This window comes from Aythya marila (assembly GCF_965140915.1).
Source record: "Aythya marila genome assembly, chromosome: 1".
In the NCBI taxonomy this organism is placed as follows: domain Eukaryota; kingdom Metazoa; phylum Chordata; class Aves; order Anseriformes; family Anatidae; genus Aythya; species Aythya marila.
In genome coordinates, this window is record NC_139042.1 from 110482426 (window position 1) to 110499979 (window position 17554).

At 47.1% G+C, this 17554-nt stretch overlaps 2 protein-coding genes across 6 annotated transcripts in view; one reads left to right on the top strand and one right to left on the bottom strand.

The window, feature by feature from the left end:
* LOC309876830 (uncharacterized protein) lies at positions 1-3963 on the top strand. Its single transcript, XM_082757604.1, has 3 exons — positions 1-162; positions 1414-1503; positions 2072-3963. Exons 2-3 carry the CDS (start codon positions 1452-1454, stop codon positions 2989-2991), a joined length of 972 nt encoding a protein of 323 aa, XP_082613730.1. The 5' UTR covers positions 1-162; positions 1414-1451; the 3' UTR covers positions 2992-3963.
* A 6247-nt stretch (positions 3964-10210) lies between these two features.
* The window catches only part of ILDR2 (immunoglobulin like domain containing receptor 2), a 37655-nt gene continuing 30311 nt past the window's right edge, over positions 10211-17554 (bottom strand). For 4 of the 5 annotated variants that reach the window (XM_082762810.1, XM_082762809.1, XM_082762808.1 and 1 more), the window contains 2 exons: positions 16015-16693; positions 10211-15489 (listed from right to left, as the gene is read on the bottom strand). In XM_082762810.1, coding sequence (XP_082618936.1) covers positions 15454-15489; positions 16015-16693 — 715 coding nt within the window. In that variant the 3' untranslated portion in view covers positions 10211-15453. The remainder of the gene's footprint in view (positions 15490-16014; positions 16694-17554) is intronic. The other variant, XR_014317695.1, reaches the window with a different exon arrangement.

Here is a 17554-nt window from a genome sequence, read left to right on the forward strand (position 1 = left end):
GCAGCGCCTGGGGGGCAGGCGGCAGGAGCCCGAGGAGCTGGAGGTATGGAGCGCCACGCTGCCCTGGTTCCCGCAGGCTGCACAGGCACAGACAGCCACAGCTACAGGAGGGCTGCGGGGCTGAGCGGTCAGAGGATGAATGTCCGCCTGCAAGTAGCCGAGGTAAAGAAAATAAGTCATTGGGCCCAACCACAAAATCTGCTATTGTGATATGTGCTATTACTGTACTAAAGTCAAGGACCCCAGAATGGCATGGTGTGTTTGTTGGAGGTCCGGATCAGACACTCTTCCCACCTCATTTTAGTAAAGCTATGAACGTTGCATACAGTAACCTCCCAAACCGACGTGCACAGATGTTCTTACTGTCTTGGTTTTCACATTCAAACAGTAACACCAAGGATGTGTTTCTGCCAGTAACAGAAGGGAACTAACTCTTCCTTCTACCCTGTCCACTTGCTTTGAGGCTTACCCAAGTGGTTGTGGTTGGACATTTATCAAGATGCTGGTACCACCTCTGAAATGCGGAGAGATCTCCTTCTGTGAAGTTCCTGCTTGTTGACAGCCTTCTCAGAGAAACCCTGCTGTTTGTGGTTAGCTGCCTCAGGGAAAGTTTCTGTGTGGACAGGATTTTGTCTCCTCCTGCTTTAGAGTGAGGGCAAGCCATCTGGTACACACTGCAGCATGTAGATCGCTCAGTTGGCTTGTACCATCAACCTGTTGCAGCAGTTTCTTGGTAGTGGTAAAGTCCTGAGAGCTGTAAGGCTGCAGATAGCCTTACCATGGAACAGCTTGAAATGATGCATCTGCAGGGGTAGTCCCCTTCAGCATTCAGGGAATATTTAAAGTAGGAACTCAGATTATTCTAACGTCTAAGGTTTCTTTTTTGCACGTCTATTTTTTGTTGTTTTCTTTCTTCAAGGTTCTAGTTCAAGAAGTCTCTCTTTTGTTTGCTCCATTTCTTTCTGTCCCAGCTGTGTCACCCAGGATCAAAGACTTCAAGACTGGTGCTTTTGTAATCACTGGCATCTGAGGTCCAAAACCATTCCCATCACCTCAGTTGTCTCCTTGATTCTGGCATTATCTAATCCCTTATTAACAATTACCTTTCGGTAAATAACTGCTAGTGATGAAGTGGACCACAATGAGGCGCCATCACTGCATGGTGTTTGTACCAGAGCCCGACTGTCCAGTTAGCCAATTGCATCTGGAGCTTGAATAGTTGTCCAGAGATATATTTTTCATTTGGCTCAGCCATAAGTAAACAAGAAGGATTGGTAGCTTGAAGTTCAGGGAATATGTTCCTGAAGTGATGCCTGTTCCCATATTCAGCAGGCGCAGTAGATTTTAAGGTATATTCTGTGATGCACTCTTGCTGAATATTCAACTAAGTTTAATTTTGTTTGCTTTTGTAAGAAGGATTCCTGATTGCTGAACCTGACATAAATGCCCAGATGGACAAAGGAGAAGATCAAGATCATGAGGTGCTGGAAGAGATGCATATGGGTGAGAAATAAATCAGATAAGTTTACAAACAGAGCAAGCAAATTGTTCTTTGAGCTTCTTCAAAGTTATTTAAGCTGCTTCATTTCATCCATCTCATCCTGAAATCTGGGCAGGCAGACCACCTGCCCTTGTCAGTGTACTGTTAAAAATATGTATGAGAAGACATAGTATTAAGAGAAAATATGAAGGTTTCCCAGGGACAAGGAAAGACCCATCACTGGAGGTGTTCAAAGCCAAGCTGGATAGGGCCTTGGCCAGTGTGATCTAGTGAGTGGCGTCCCTGCCTATGGCAGGGGGGTTGGAGAGGGATGATTTTTAAGGTCCCTTCCGACCCAGGCTATTCCGTGATTCTATCAAACACCTATAGCATCCTGCTGCTTGTGGCACACATGCTCTGGGTCGCATGGTGAGGCTATGCTCCTATGGCTAGATTTTGCTTTGCTCCCAGTCCTTCCCTTTACTGCTTCTCCTACACAGTGCAGGCCAGGCTTCCTGGGAGAAGAGCTTGCCCATTTTCTGCCATGCCATCTCCAAGCAATAATCACAATTACTTGTGCATTTTTTCCAGGTGGTGAGGTAGATCCCCTTCACAACCACTTTGCAAGCGCAGGTCAGCAGGATATGTTGGCAGTGGGGTCCAGAGGCGGAGAGCAACAGTTGGGTGATGGCCATGGAAGTCAGCGCGGCTCCTCAGAGGCACAGCGAGGTGACTATAGGCCGGCAGAGGAGGCTAAGCTGCCTTGCTCTGCCATCAGCCTTGTAAAAAGACAAGAGAGAGGGGTGGCAGCAGCCTCACGGCGAGCCCATCGCACAGAGCGGCCCACCATCTGCTCCGAGTGTGGCAAGGGCTTCAGCCGGAGCATCCACCTCATCCAGCACCAGCGAATGCACACCGGGGAGCGCCCGTTCCTGTGCGGGGAGTGCGGCAAGGGCTTCAGCCAGAGCTCCCATCTCATCCAGCACCGGCGGGTCCACACGGGCCAGAAGCCTTACACCTGCACGGAGTGTGGAAAGAGCTTCAGCCAGAGCTCCAACCTCCTGAAGCACCAGCGCATCCACACCGGGCTCAAACCCTACGTGTGCAGCGAGTGCGGGAAGATCTTCAGCGACAGCTCCACCTGCATCAAGCACCAGCGCATGCACACAGGCGAGCGGCCCTACAAGTGCCCAGCCTGCGGGAAATGCTTCAGCCAACACTCCCACCTCCTTCAGCACCAGCGAGCCCACGACGGTGTCCGGCCTTACTCCTGCGGGCAGTGTGGCAAATGTTTTGGGCAGAGCTCTGACCTCATTAACCACGCTCGGACCCACACGGGCGAGAAGCCTTACAAATGCAGCCAGTGTGGCCGGGGCTTCAGCGGCAACTCCAACCTCATCAAGCACACCCGCATCCACACAGGCGAGCAGCCGTACCGCTGCACACAGTGTGGGGAATGCTTTCGTTTCCAGCCCCAGCTGGTGCGCCACCAGAAACACCACACAGAGTAGTTGGCCCTGGGGACCATGGGCAGCAGCTACATGGTGCTGTGAAGACACCTGGACACCTCATGTGGGGCACGGATTTGGGGGGAGGGAGCCCTCAGAGACCGTCCCCTTTTCTTCTGGGTAGGCCTGTTTGTGAGCACTGCCCATGCGCACAAGAAAAGAGGGAAGCCACTGCCAAATGAACTAGTGCACATTCACTGCAGTGAGGTGGCTGTTCCCAGCCCCTCTTTCAGGGACAAGGGAAAAAAAAAAGGTGCTTACGGTATGGTACATTCAAGGCCAAGAGGGGAGAACACAATCGTTCCAAGGATCAGTGCCTTCTGCTTTTTTTTTTTTTCTATGGGGTGTGATTTTTGCCCTGGTAAAAACCAGCTGAAATCTGTTTTCTCTACAAGCTGCCAGGATTTTGCCCTTGGGGTAAGGCCACAGCCTTACATGATTGCTCCCCTTAGAATCCACATCTCCCACTTGACAGTTTTCATGGTTTTAGGTGGTGTTAGCAGCTATTTATTTTAAACCCCCACAACACTGCCTGTGTTGTAGGCCCAGCTGATACTCTGTGGAGGCCCTGTCTATGGGATTGTGTTTTTGCTGGGTTGTATGGTTGTTAAATTGACAGTCCCAGAAATCATGCTGCTGTTTGACAGCTTAATCCTCAGCAGCAATTAAGTAAATTAACATCCTATTAGGCATTTCTCCCAGGTTCTTGTTTAGGCGCTCTTGTGGGTGGCACTTTATGAATGTTTTTGTAAGGCTTTTAAAAGTATTTAGGATGACTTTTTAAATTGTGATCTTCTAATTGTCAGTTGATGAAAAGGAAGAGAATGATGTTAATGATGTTTGAAAAATAAGCTATGTCAAACTTTGACTTCATATTAAATGTTAAACATTTTTTCTTGCATAAAACTTTTTAACTCAAACACCATTTTTGAGCTGTTAATGATTACAAAGAGGTGACTATGACATGGATTTCTAGAATTTCTGTGCATTTCTGCAAGCAGTTTTGATGTCGTCTTTAGTATTGACTTTCTAAGGAAAATGAGGGAGGCAGAATTCTGAGAAAGCAGAATGAGCTGACCTCTAAAGAGATGATCTTCACTTTGAGGAGGAAAATACTACTACTGGGAATCTGTCTTTAAAAGGAATTCTAGCTCAGACGACCACTTGGTACGGGGGAGGAGAGAACTGGCAGTAATAACAAAGATGTTAATATCTCCAGCACGGAAGAACTCCTTGTAATGAACATGGCAGTGTATACTGAAATGCCTGTTCCACCCACGGAGCCAAACAGGGGAAGAAATCACCGTGTGCTTTAGGCAAGAAAATGAAGTGATTGAATCTGTTGTGCTATAGAATTTTTTATTTTCAGCATTGCTTATGGGCCTAATGCTAACAGTGAGCTTTCAGATGGAGATGAGCTCCCAAGTAGCAGTTATCTCTAAGGGCTAGGAGAAGCCCATCTCAAAGAGCTCAGGATCCTGGGGAAAACAGCAAGCTGTGAGCAAAAGCAAAGTGATGGGAATTACTGGCTGAGTACTGCAGGCACATCTACACCTCCCTTAACCTCCAGATGGTGTTGTGGAGGGCTCAGCTTCATGCTCCACTAGCAGTAGAGATGGTTTAAGTCATTTGGTTTCACTCTACTCCCACTTTCTCCCCCAGAGCCTGAATTAATGTAACTGTGCAGGCTAACCGTTCACATGGCAGTGCCCTAAATCAAATCCATTAAATGATCCACATTTTTAAAATGAAAGATTTCAGAGAGTTCATTTTGAACTGCACGAGTCTTAGACCACAGCCTCACGAGCAGTAGGGTGCATACTACTGAGAGACTTGGTGACATAAAAATGGATGAGCCAACAAGCAAATAAATAACATGGCCAATACTGTTAGTTCCCAAACAAGACATCATTTAAGATGTTTCCTTACTACTGGTTTGGGTTTGCCTGTTTTTTCATCAATGTTTCTAGGGAAGATTAGACCTTAGACCTGGAAAGGCCTGACACATTGCCTTTATTTACTGCATTCCCTCAGCCACGGTGGGAGGACGTGTACCCCCGGTGCCACAGCATGATGGAAACTGCAATTCATTTCTGGTGCCCTTAGTGCATGTCCTGTTATCAAAAAGTTTATTGATTCTAAATGGCAGCTGCTTTTCTCCCCCATAAACTGGCTGAAAACCTCTCTTCCCTCTGAGCTGGAATGTCAGCATATTGTTAAGAAACAACAGCTGAGGACATTTTCTCTCCTACACCTTTCATATATGCACTTAGTCATGCATTCAGCAGGTAGGAAGGGCAGTAGGCCATTTTGGGGCCAGCCACCTTCCAGGAAAGGCAACTAAAATTCTGTGAGGAGTTGCCTGTAACTGCTGCATCTTTTTTTGGAGAGCTGGTTTTCACATTACTTAAGTGCCAGGTTGCCACCTAGCTAGACAGGGCACATGTTGCTCTTGGTAATCTGTTCCCTGCTCTCCAAGACATGTCACTCCTGCAGGATATCCTAGTGGACAGCCCTGATCAACTAGTGGTCCTTTGGGAGCAATTTAGAGCTATGGCTTGTGGACTGTTGCAATTTCACTCTGCAACACAGCACAGAAGTGCACAAATCTTACGCAGAGCAGATGACTGGGGACAGGGCACCTATGTTCACTCCCTGGGACTATATTATACACCAGTGCAGACATAACCTGAGTAATCAGCTAAGATTATCAACATTCATGCAGCATTTCTCAGTTCCTTGCATTGTCACTTGATGTGTTGAAGCACAACAGCACACACACCCCATTTTGCTCCTGTGCTTGCTTTCAGTGCTTATCTGAAGACAGCTGCCTTCCTGTCCTCCTCCAGGCTCTCACTACCAGCTGCCTCACAGTGTCCTCCCCCAGTAGCTTAAATAGATTATCTAATATTTTGACCAGGGTTTGCTATTAATTGGAACAAGATTAATCATGAAATCAGAGTAATTGAGATGCTCAAACAGGAACCACTTAAGCTTAGCTGCAAAGACTGTGGGTGTTTTATTATTATTATTAATTGCCTACAAGTGAAGATGAGCTTTTCACAGAAGTGCCCAGATCTCAGGCCTGCCAGGCAGTACTTGGGATGCTACCTGCACTTTTCCTTTCAAAGATCATTGCAGTGGTACAAAACCATGCTAATGCTTTTCAAGTATGTTTTGAAAAGTGTGCTGCACGTGCCCAAGTGTTGAAACTTTTAGATTTCTAAGTTGTTTGAAGGCTCTAATACCCCACGTTGTTGGGAGCACTGTAACTCCACACCTTGTTGTGATGAGGAAAGTTGAGACACTTTTGTTTTAGCTACAATATAGTATCATAGCTTGATTAAGAAGTGTTTCATATCAGGAGAGCAGGCCATTCATGGAGACCTCTTGATTACAGAGCTCTGCTGCAATAACTTTGCAACTATTTACAAGAACCAGCCTGAGTTGCATGCTATGGAAACTGGGGAGTCACATTCCCTATTCAGGCACCATACTGGGCCAAACAGAAGGCAGCCTCTGATCTCTCTGCTTAGGAACTGAACACAAAAATGACTATATATAAAAACATGTTTCTAGAGAAAAAACAACAACTTACTTCGCTCCTCCAGCACTACTTAAAGCATACCTTAGTCTCCGAGTCTGCTACCCACACATGTTTTGTCACTCTGGTCATTAGATGAAGGTCTATTTGTGTACAGGACCAAGTGCTCTCCTCTTGGTCTCGGCAGCTCAGTTGTTCAGCAGAGATGCAGGTCCCACATTGCATCATTTGGTGCTGCACAATGCAGTCTCTGTAAATAGGCTGCACCCAGATGCTTGCAGATTGTATTTGCTAATTTGTTTCACTTCCTCAGAAATCCTGGGTGCTTGATTCTGCTGATGGTTTCAGCACTAGGTGGCAGAACTCCAAGTCCTAAAGAAAACTGTTCCAGGTAGCAGGCCCTTCGGCACACACTTAATCACAGTAACCAGGTACACACAGAGACTTTTAAGTTTGAGGAATACTTTCCTAAAATGCAGAACTTTAACTGTACAGGCCTATGCTTCAAAGTCTAAGTTTTCCAAAGCTTGAAAGAGAAACCAGGAAGAGCTTATATAGCTAAGCTCATCCTCCTTGCAGAATGTCACTGGTCTGAAGATGAGAGGCAGGTGCTCCTTGTCAAGGTGCTGATAGGGGGCTGCTCCCTAAGGGGAGCCTGTGAGGGGCAGCAGCAAGCCAGGTCCTCTGGGGCCAGAGGCCTCTGGGCAGTGCTTGTTGGCTAATGTGCTTTAGCCATGCTTTACATCCTCCAGTCAGGAGGGATGCTGTTTGCATGGACCACCAGTGTCTTTTCTGTGGTTGTACATCAATTTAGTGGCAACAAATAGGTACTAGCTGTCCTTAGGTAGGACATGACAGTATATTTGCAAGAGGTAAAGTCTTTAGCATTTTAAGTTTTACCCGATCTCCACCTTCCTGGAGGTTAAAACCCTTGCCAAACCTTCTAAGTCCAAGGTGAGCAGGACCGAGGCCTGTAGAAACACAAGCTCTGTCTTTGCCAGGAAACAGGACTTCAAAAGACTTCATCCCTGCCCATGGCAGGGGGTTGGAAGTGGATGGCCTTTAAGGTCCCTTCCAACCCAAGTCTTTCCATGGTTCTGTGACTAAATAAATTAAACGTTTAGCAGGCTCTTGAGTATAAAATGCATCCAGTTGGAGCTCAGACTCTCGCTACCCTGGAGTACCTATTCAAAGGTAAATATGCTGACAAATCTGTTGCTCACAGAGAAGATGTGATAAAAGGCACACAAAAAATCACCAACAGCTGCTCAGGAGAGGGGCTGGTGGAAGTGAACTTGGGCGGTAACCAGAAAGGATTTCTACCACACACTGAGGACTGACTGAAAGCACAACACCTCTTGTAATAAGTGGTCCTTTGCCATGTGAGGCTTTTTTTTTTTTCAAGCTCATTTCTCTAATTCAGAAATGGGCCTGAAACACCAACCTGCACCTAGAGCGGAGCACGCAGGCCCAACTGGATCTGAACATAGAGCAGCCTCATACGTACAGGGGGTGGTTGGAAGACACTGGCAGAGCTGTCAGAGCCTCTGAGCCCCTGACCTGGACGTGGACAGGGCCCTTACCACATGGCCCCCGTGTGCCCGTCCCCATTGTCAGCGGTGGAGCAGCAGGGTCCAGGCCCGGGCCACTCCACAGTGTGTGAGGGGATGTCCAAAAGCAAAATGGGGTGGGTGGCCGGGCCTGCAGGCAGCTGTGGGTGAAGCAGGGACAGAATCGAGTCCCCCCCAATCCTCTCCCCAGCACAAAGGGGTCAGGGGCGGCATTGGGCAGGTGTGCATCCCCTCAGTGCTGTTCTCCAAGCTGAGGGGCCTGGTGGGTCCCCAAGGATGGAGCTTGCTTACAGGTGTCTGTAGGCTGGGGGACATGGCTGTTGGCTTGGTAGGGTATGAATGTGAGGACTGAGCCTGTGTCTGGATCCACATTTGCCAAGGAAAGAAGCCAAGGCATGGTCTCAGCGTGCAGTGGGGCCACTGATGACACAGTCCAGCACTTGTGACCGGCAGCAGGAATGGGACAGGGATTGCCAGGGCCTGGCCAGCACTGCCCTAGGGAGCAGGTGGCACTGCATCGCTTCCCACTTCACAGGGAGGCAACTGAAGGGCCAGGAGATGACGGTTCTTGCACCATTGCATTCTTGCACACTCTTCTTGCTCCTGCACCTGTCTGCTGGCACTGCCTGCCAGATAGGGATCTGAACACGTAAATGCTGTGCAGATTACACCCACAAACTGTGAGAACCCACACCCATTATTTACAGCAGGGAGACGGGGGCTGAATGAAGGTACTTGCTTATGAGAGAGGAGAACCATCAATCCAGAGTATTGCAGACATAAGGACAAAAAGGTCAAACTGCCAAAATGAAAGAGTGTGTCTGTAGAAAAAAAAGGTAAAGCTTCTCAATAAAATCTGCAGGGAAGAAGCTTTTGTGTCTGCATGACCAGGGAAGAATCCAGTGAAGCTCCATAGGGTACTTTGAGGCATTTCTTGTATGAAGGGAGGGTGGGCAGAACGTGCTCCTTTATGTTATCCCATGAGCTAGGGTATTTATGAAGGGCTCTGCTGCTCCCCTGGAAAATTTTTGTTGTATCATCCATTAATTAAAATAGGTTGAAAACCACTCATGTCAACTGCTCATTTCTTGGCAAAAAGTGGGCAAATTGTTTTGCCTGCAGGATAATAAAAAAGCAGATTGGTGGTAGCTTTTCCTGCTTTTATTCGCCATGGTGACAACTCAAAAGCGACAACTGTGAAACTGCAAGCATGGTAAATGTATAATGCTTGGTAATTGGGGATGAGGATGTGTCCCAAAAAGCTATAAGAGTGTTGTATTTTCATTGTACAGAGCATTCATTGTAAGGTCTTTCTTACCACCATCTCCCATTTTGAAGATTAATTACAGGAGAGAGAGGAAATCTAAGGAAAATAGCAAAAGCTGAGTACAGCAAAGAAAGCCATTCACTCACTGCATAATAGGGGAAAAAATAGTTATTGCAGATAAGCAACCACAATAAAAAATGGAAAATAAAACAAACATATCTCTTTGATAAGCAGCAAGAGGACTATATCCCTGGCTGGAGATTTCGATAGGCTCTGTGAAAAGCTCGTGGCAGCAGGGCACCTGGCTCCCACCCAGCGCTCCGCGCTGCACGATTTGTACAGCGGAGCCACAGTCACCTGTTGGGATATGTAAGAAGGGCAGCACTGGTGCTCCACAGGTGTGACAGGGACGGAGTGCATAAGAGCCTCCTGTCACCTGCACACTCATTTGGTGCTTTGGGCACAGAGGGAATGCGGTTCTCAGGGCACAAGTAAAGGCTTTGCAGGGTAAAATAAATAAATAAATAAAATCTCTCAAAGTGAGCAGGTGTGGCAAAGATCCACCAAGAGGCGCTGGAGATTAAAACCTTGCCATTTCCTTGACCTGAGTTTTGTTTTTTAAATGAGCCTGTCAGCTTTTAATTCATGCTTTTAAACTCAAATGTAACTAACAGCATCTTGGAATCCCATTTGGTTTCTATGACTCATGAAACACTGCTTCCCTCTGCCACTGCTCTCACCAAGGACAATGAAATCTGAACGGATTTGCTTCTGTTGTCTGTACTCCAGAGCTTACTGCAGCTGCCCTGGGGTTGAAAACAGTATTTACTTGTTTTGAAATTGTGTTCAGCTAGAATTTTTAAAATATTTCCAGTAACATCTCTGCTTAGGCTTGGGAGAATATAGAGCAGGCTTGGGGTTTTCTTTTGTGTTTTCTGTACTTTTTGCCTTTATAGTGTTTTGTTTTTATTTTTTGGTGGTGTTTGTTGCTGTATTGTTTTTTGTTTTGTTTTGTTTTGTTCTTTTTTTTCAAAGTGCCACTTGGTCCACATCTAAACTGACTGGAACTGGTCAGGGAGGGATTACAAGCATGACACAAAATGACAGGCAGAAAGGGAGAGGAGGCAAAGGTCCCTCCTGGCAAACGTCCCTGCACAGGCTGGGGCAAATGTCCAAAAGCAATTGTAAAGATCGCAAGAGAACTTGCATGGGAGTCATGGCAGAGTCCTTCCTTTAGTAGCAGCTAACTTTATTCTTAGGGTTGTTCTGTGCCTGATGCTGGTAATTCAGCTGGCATTTTTGAGGTGGTATCAAAACTGATTGCCAACCCGTCCCATTATGTACAGGGATGTCTTTCCTGATCTCCCAGGGAATGGGAAAGTGGCTTCATGAGCTCCAAGTGAAGATGAGGATGATTTCAGCAACACAGCTGCTGCATAAAGTGCCTATGCCGGTGCTGTACCACAGGTTTCAGGAGTCAGGGTCAGTTCTGCAGCGCCTGGCTTATGCCAAAGGCCTCTTTGCTCCTAGACCCAGTCAAGGAAAGAGCTGTATCTACTTCAGCTTTCATTTCCACATGTCCTAAACCTGTATTTAGTGACACAGAGTGGATCCTCCCCCACAACTTAATGTGAAAGGCCCCTAGAGAAAGAAGGTAGATCTACGCATTTCCTCAGTGGAACAGTCCATGACACTGTACTTATTTTCAGAATAGCCCAGGCATGATAAACACTGTGTCCATGTACCTGTAAAAGTTTGTAGCTATGTTTGGCTTACAAAATGTTGTGTGATTGCTTCTTCTTAGAGATTCCTATCTATACAGGTCAGGGGCTGCCCTGCATCTCTTCAGAGAAGCAGCTTGGGAGGGGACCTTGGGTTAAATGAGACACACAGACCCCTCTGAGTATGTGTGGAGGGAGCAGTCAGTGTGTCCAAGGCAACCTGCAACCGTAGGAGTAGGCTGGCAAGTTGGCCGAGAAAAGTTCTTCTGTGCAATGCCAGGAGGCTGGTCACATGCCAGTGGTGCCATCCATGTGTGGTTAACTGTCCTAAAACCCCTCAAAAAATTATCTGAGAATGAGAGTTATCCATTTTTAGAAGGCCAGTTTTTCATCTTAATATGCCTGATCTGGATACTTTCTTTGCTGCTCCCTCCCACAAATTTCTCTGGCCAGTTTTAGGTAATTCTTTGAAGGAGATTCATATGTTAAAGTCTTCATTGGCTGCAAAACCATTCGTCTTATTTCTGTTGCAGGAGAACTGGTATTACACACCTAGAGTGGGCTTGTCAGAAAAAAAAGGCCAGGGAAGCAGGGTAACTGCTAGTCCATGGCAGTGGTACTCAGAGAGTCACCAGCCAGAGCGAAAGCCACGATGCAGTGAGCTGCTGAGGGGCCCACGCATCAAAGCAGGAGCAGAAACCTTCCAGGGAAACTCGGCATACGTTTCACAAAAGGTGAGCTGGGCCTGCGGCACATTGCCGATGGCTGTCTCTAACTTAATAACTCGGGCTATGATGTTTAGTTTCAGTCCCTTCCCCTATATTATATGCTAACACAAAGAATAATGCTGGCTGGCTGGCTGAGCTGATGTATGGTAGAGTTTCTCCAAGTTTCCAAGTATTCAAGGTGCTAGCTTTGTTAACTTTCCATTTCAGTGGAAGTGGATTGGTTTGAGGATATTTGCACTAAAGCCACCACATGGAAATTTTACAATGTACCTTAAAGGAATAATGGGATTATTAAGAAGTCATCACCGTTGGCATTTATTTTCCCATTCCGTCAAAACTTTTTTCAGTAGCCCAGATAACATTTTCGACAGCACTGCCAGATTTACTGCTCATGCTTGATCCTGTTGTTGCTCTAAGGGCTCATAATTTTTTTACAGGATTCACTCATCATCTTAGTTGTCTTCTTAGCTAGTCACTGTTGTGATGCTTCATTTTAAGGCCACAAAACCATCTGCATCCTTGACATGACTCAGACACCCATATCCTGTATGAAAAGGATTTTAATTTTATGCCAGCAATAAAAATTGATCACTGGAAAATTTATAATTTGAGACCCCGGTACACCCACGTCAGATTAAGTGCAGGAATCAGGCTCGTTATTTTCCAACGCCTGCATCCTGCAGGTGCTCTGAACGATGGTGCAGGCACAAAGCTACCCTTACCTCCTCTCTGAAACAAGTGACTCCTCATGGCCCCTCCATCAGCCTCTGGCTCCCTGTTCCTCTCTGCTGCTTACCCAAGAGTCACAAGTCACTAGGGCTAGGTAGCTATGGAGATGAAAGCCCTGCTCTACGTCACCCTTTGCTTTCTGATTTGGTCCATTTGGTGCCTATGCAGATACATTTCCTGTGGGAAAAATAGAGATGGTTTCAGGACAGACACCATCAGTAACTGAGAACTCCTTCAGATTTGTATAGGGAGATACAAATGGGCTGCTAAAATATTTGGAAAATGTAAAATTTTAGAATAAAGGCACAGCCAACTGATGGGTGTTGCCCAGATCTGACTTTAGGGAATTAAGACCTGCTTTTTTTTTTTTTTTTTAGGCTGATTTTTTTTATCATCTGGTAAAACTTGTAGAATCACTAATCATAAAATCTTCAGTACTATTGCAGGTACTTGGGTTCAAAAGAAATGTTGGACAGTTCTTACGAACAATTGTTTCTACGGATAAAATTGTTCTCTTGAGAGAATTAGCTTACAACTACTTTTCTACATGCTAAGTAAATAAAATGTCAACTTCCTAAACACAGTGTGCAAATACACTAAAGTACCAGGCATCAAGCAAACAAAAGTGATTCAGATAAACGTGGGGAAGGATTGCCTTTTTAATATACACAACTCATTCCTGAGGGCTTGATCAAATCAACTACAGTGACTGAGATAAGGGACAGACACAAATGAAACAAGATTTTGAAAGCTCTGGCTTTCAGAGTGATTTAAAAGATACAGGTATTCAGAGAATGTTAAATCACTGTTTTGGCCCCTTTCTGACACAATTATTGTTGCAGACACACATTCAAATCTCCATGTAAAATGGTTCCTGGGTCTGCTGGATGTCTGATGACAGGACAGCAGGATAAACTCCCCTAAAATCATAACATAGAGGTTCCCAAGGTTTTTCATTCCAACAAAACGTTAACAGTTTTGCTGGTTGTATCAGCATATGTCAGAGGTGAAATATTTAATTTTAAATGGCACGTAGTGTGTTCTTCTCGAGGCACTGGAGTTGAGATGGAAACCACCTGCCAGCCTTTTGTTAACCATCCTGTGGTTCTCCTAGGAACATATGTTAAAGATGAGAAAAGATCAAAATACTTACAGTTTTGTCTCTCCAGCCATAATGCAAAGCAGAGGCAGGTATAGTATGCCCCTACAGGATAATCCTTTGGCCAGGAAGACCCAGGACTAGAATTTACAAATCTGCACTCACCACTAGAGAAGCGTGGAGAAGACATCCTTGTGTCATTCACCTAGTGTGAAAAACTGGAATGTCATGACAGCTGTGGAGATCATTCATCCTCTCCTCTGACCATTCCTGGTGAACTATATGGCGAAGGAGTAGTACAGAAAGTAATCTGCAATTTTTATGGAGAACTGCAGTGATGTTCATTAATCCAGTGTTCAAAAACGTATTGCTAGAGCGAGCACCTAACAAATTTGAGGCCAGGTAGCTACCAAATTTCCAGAGTTAAGAAAGATGGCATTTCAGAAGCTGACAGTGTCCATAACACAATATGGCACTAAATCATTTCTAGGCCTGACAGCAATCAAGATACTGGACCTTAAAATATTCCCACCATTTTCCCTCACATTATGAATTTAGCAGCTAAAAATTAAAGAAATGACTGCATTATACCCTATGAAATCCAGAATGTAAGGCTTCCAGATGGTGCGAAGCACTCACTTCCAAATTCAGCTGTTCCTGAGACAACAGCCACTAAAATCATGTCACAACTGTAGTGACTGAAACAAGTGTAATTGAAAAAAGTGACTTTCAAAGCTTGTGTTCATCCACAGTATTAATTCTTTCTCCGTTGCTCTTACTGCTCTGTTCAGTGCCTGAGAACAATGACCAGAAAAGAGTGATACCAATAGCACAGAATGAAGATCTGCAGCCTTCTCACTGCAATTTTTCCCCTTTTGCTTCTTTAAAACAAAAAGGCCGCTATGCAGAGAGGTCTGGTGGTGCTGGAAGCAGAACACCAGCAAAACTAGAGCACTGCTTCTGATATGGTGGTGTAAATGTTCTAGCTTGAAGCTCTACAGGGCCATAGCTCAGCTGCAAGAAAATGCAACTTTATCAAAACAAATCACAGTTGGGGACGGGGGAGAAAAACACATCATGCTCTCATCACAAGAAAAGCTACTTTGATCCACTTTCAAAACAATACATCAATCTCACTTGCAACTCTCATCACAAAATGAACGTAACTAAATATATTGAACAAACCAGCCCATACTTGTCTCTGTCTCTCTCTCTCTGTTCAGCCCTTGCCACAGAAACACCTCATCAGTCCCTGCTGTATGGTGTCTGAAAGGATGTAGATTTTCTTTCATAATTTAGGGCCTGATCAGCTGGAGGCGGTCTGCAGCTGTAAGAACAAGGCCTCCTCCCAGCATGGGGATGATGCTGAATAGGCTCCAAGTATAAGCATGGGATGATATTGATCCAAACAGAGAAGAGAGGAGACAGAGAGAGCAAGAGGTATGCACACGGGCCTCTCCCAGCACGTGAGGCAGGGCAAGAGGCACAACGGCAGCCTCGCTCGTAGTTCAGGGCTGCAGGGGCAGCAGGGATATGGCTGCCTTCCAGCGCAGAATGGAGGATGCCAGGGAGAGCCCTGGCCTCATTTTCTTTGCAGACTCCCAGAGCCTCTGAGATCAGGTGCTGTTCGTGGGAGTCTGTCTCTTAGGAGAGCCTCTGCTCCCCTGATGAAATAAACGATATGAACTGAGTCCGAGGCTGGTGGCTGCAAAGGTTCACGGGGGCCTGTTTTGCTTGTTGCTCTGTATCTTTTCCACCACAGTCACCTCGTGGTATCCAGCCCATCAACATGACATGTCCACAACTTCACACCACGAGGGACATCCTCGTTGGGAAATCGTTCTGAGAGGAAAGAGAGGAGACAAGTGTCAATAGGAGAGCACCCACAGAACGGACAAAGAGACAGATGTAGCTTCGACAGAGACACAACTGGAGAGTCACAACTTTTTCAGGCTCACGCCCCTGTTCTTTCTTGGACAGGCCACTTTGCTCAGGCCCAAGACCCAAGCTCTTGGCTCCCCCTCCCCAACAGCCACAGTCTCATCAGCCCTCACGAGCCCTGACTGGAGCAGGATGTTTCTCACTTGCTGGCATTCTGGGTGACAGATGCCTTTAGTGTGCATGGCACATGAGCCCAGGGCCATGGGCACGCACCCACAGGCATCTGTCACCTCACCCCTTTCATAATGATCCCACTGAGGTCTCTCGCAGGGTTCCTCATGCTATCTGGGGTTCCCCACACTCTGACTCCATCCACACGCTGCCCTCTCCTGGAGAGCCCCCTGCTCCTAAACTCTGCTTTGTGACCCCCGCCTGGCGGCTGACGCCTCAGCGTATCTGGATCAGGAGCACCAGACATGGCCTCACTGTTTTCTTGGGCTCCTTTTTCCTCTTCTTGTCAGAGGCGTTGAGGTAGGCCTGCTCCCTGGCCCGGTACGAAGGGCCTCGGCTCAGCTCCCTCTCGCTGTAGGGAGGCAGGGTGTCCTCCCCATCCTCCTGGTCAGATGACGGTGACTGCTGCGACTGCTGCTGCGACGGCTCGGGCTTGTAGGTAGAGGGTGGTGACCAGGCATAATACGTTCCCCCTCCTCTCTGGCTGGGCTGCGAGCTCAGCTTTGAGGGGGTTTCACAACGGTCACCGCTTTCATCGTAGCTCCGGGATTTCCTCTCCAGGACGCTGCTGAGGTAGGAGTGATCGTATTTCTGGCTCCCTCCGGGCGTCCGGCTCACCAGCCGGGGCAGGTGCTTCTCCTCGTGGGCCCGTCTGCGGGGCGGGCTGTACGACCAGCCCCGATCCGAGTCCGTCAGCGGCTCTCGGTTCCCCCTGCTGCGCTTGGTGTAGTACTCCTCCAGGGAGCTGTCCTGGTGGTGCAGCCCTCCGCCACGCGACTCCGAGCGCTCGAAACGCCGAGTCTCCTGGCTGTCCGCCCGCCGGGCCCGTTGGCTGTAGGACTCCGCGAAGGCTGCCAGCTCGTCCATGGAGACGGCCGGCACTCCCACAGAGAAGCTCTTACGGGACAGCATCTCGGATTTGGATCTCTGCTGGCTGGAGGAGGAAAAAGGTAGGGTTAGAGGCCAGGATTCAGCTGCACTCATCCCCTCGGCAGCCTTCAGAGACAATGGAGGGAAACGGGCGCTCCTGGGACATGAATCATCTGACCTGTTTTCATCCCCTTCTGTAGGAAGAGATGTATCACATCCTAGAAAAGCCTACTTCTCTCTGCTGCCTGTAAGGGCTGCCTAGTGTGGAGAGCTCAGATTCTACAAGCCTAATGTTACCCAGAGATTAACCCCGGGATGCACCTTCCTTGTCCTCCGCTATGCAGGGCTGAAATTTCTTTCTTCCCTTAGCCCCAGCACTTGTAGGTCTATGTCCTGCTGGGAAAACCCAAGAACCTAGCTACAGAAGCTCACAGGAGGGCAATTATGAAGCAGGTTTAAAGGGAGTGAACTGGCACAAGAGCCCAGTATTGAGGGAAATAAATCCCTGCCATTGATTTTGGGGGACAAGGCTGCTGGTATGAAGAAGCATCTCTTCTAGGTGCCAAAGTGCTGGTCCTTTAGATCTGGAATACAGGTCTTGGTGCACCAAAGCACCAGGGTGCGATTCCTAACACAGTGCACCAGCACTGAGAATTGCCTGAGGCATCAGGTACAGATTTCAATGAAGCACTTTGAGAAGGCGACTTTGTTTCTTATCTATCTCACTTTGCCATCCTACCTGGAATGGTGTCAGTACCTAGCACTGCCCAGCTGGGGAGGCTCCAGCAGACCTGTACGAATCAGATCAATTCTGTCCTCATCTAAGACATCTTCCATCTCCACCTTTCTCTCCAGCTGCAACCCCTCCATCCTACTAGGCTGGACCAGAGCAGTAGGACATGGAGAAGAGCTACCAGTATATCTG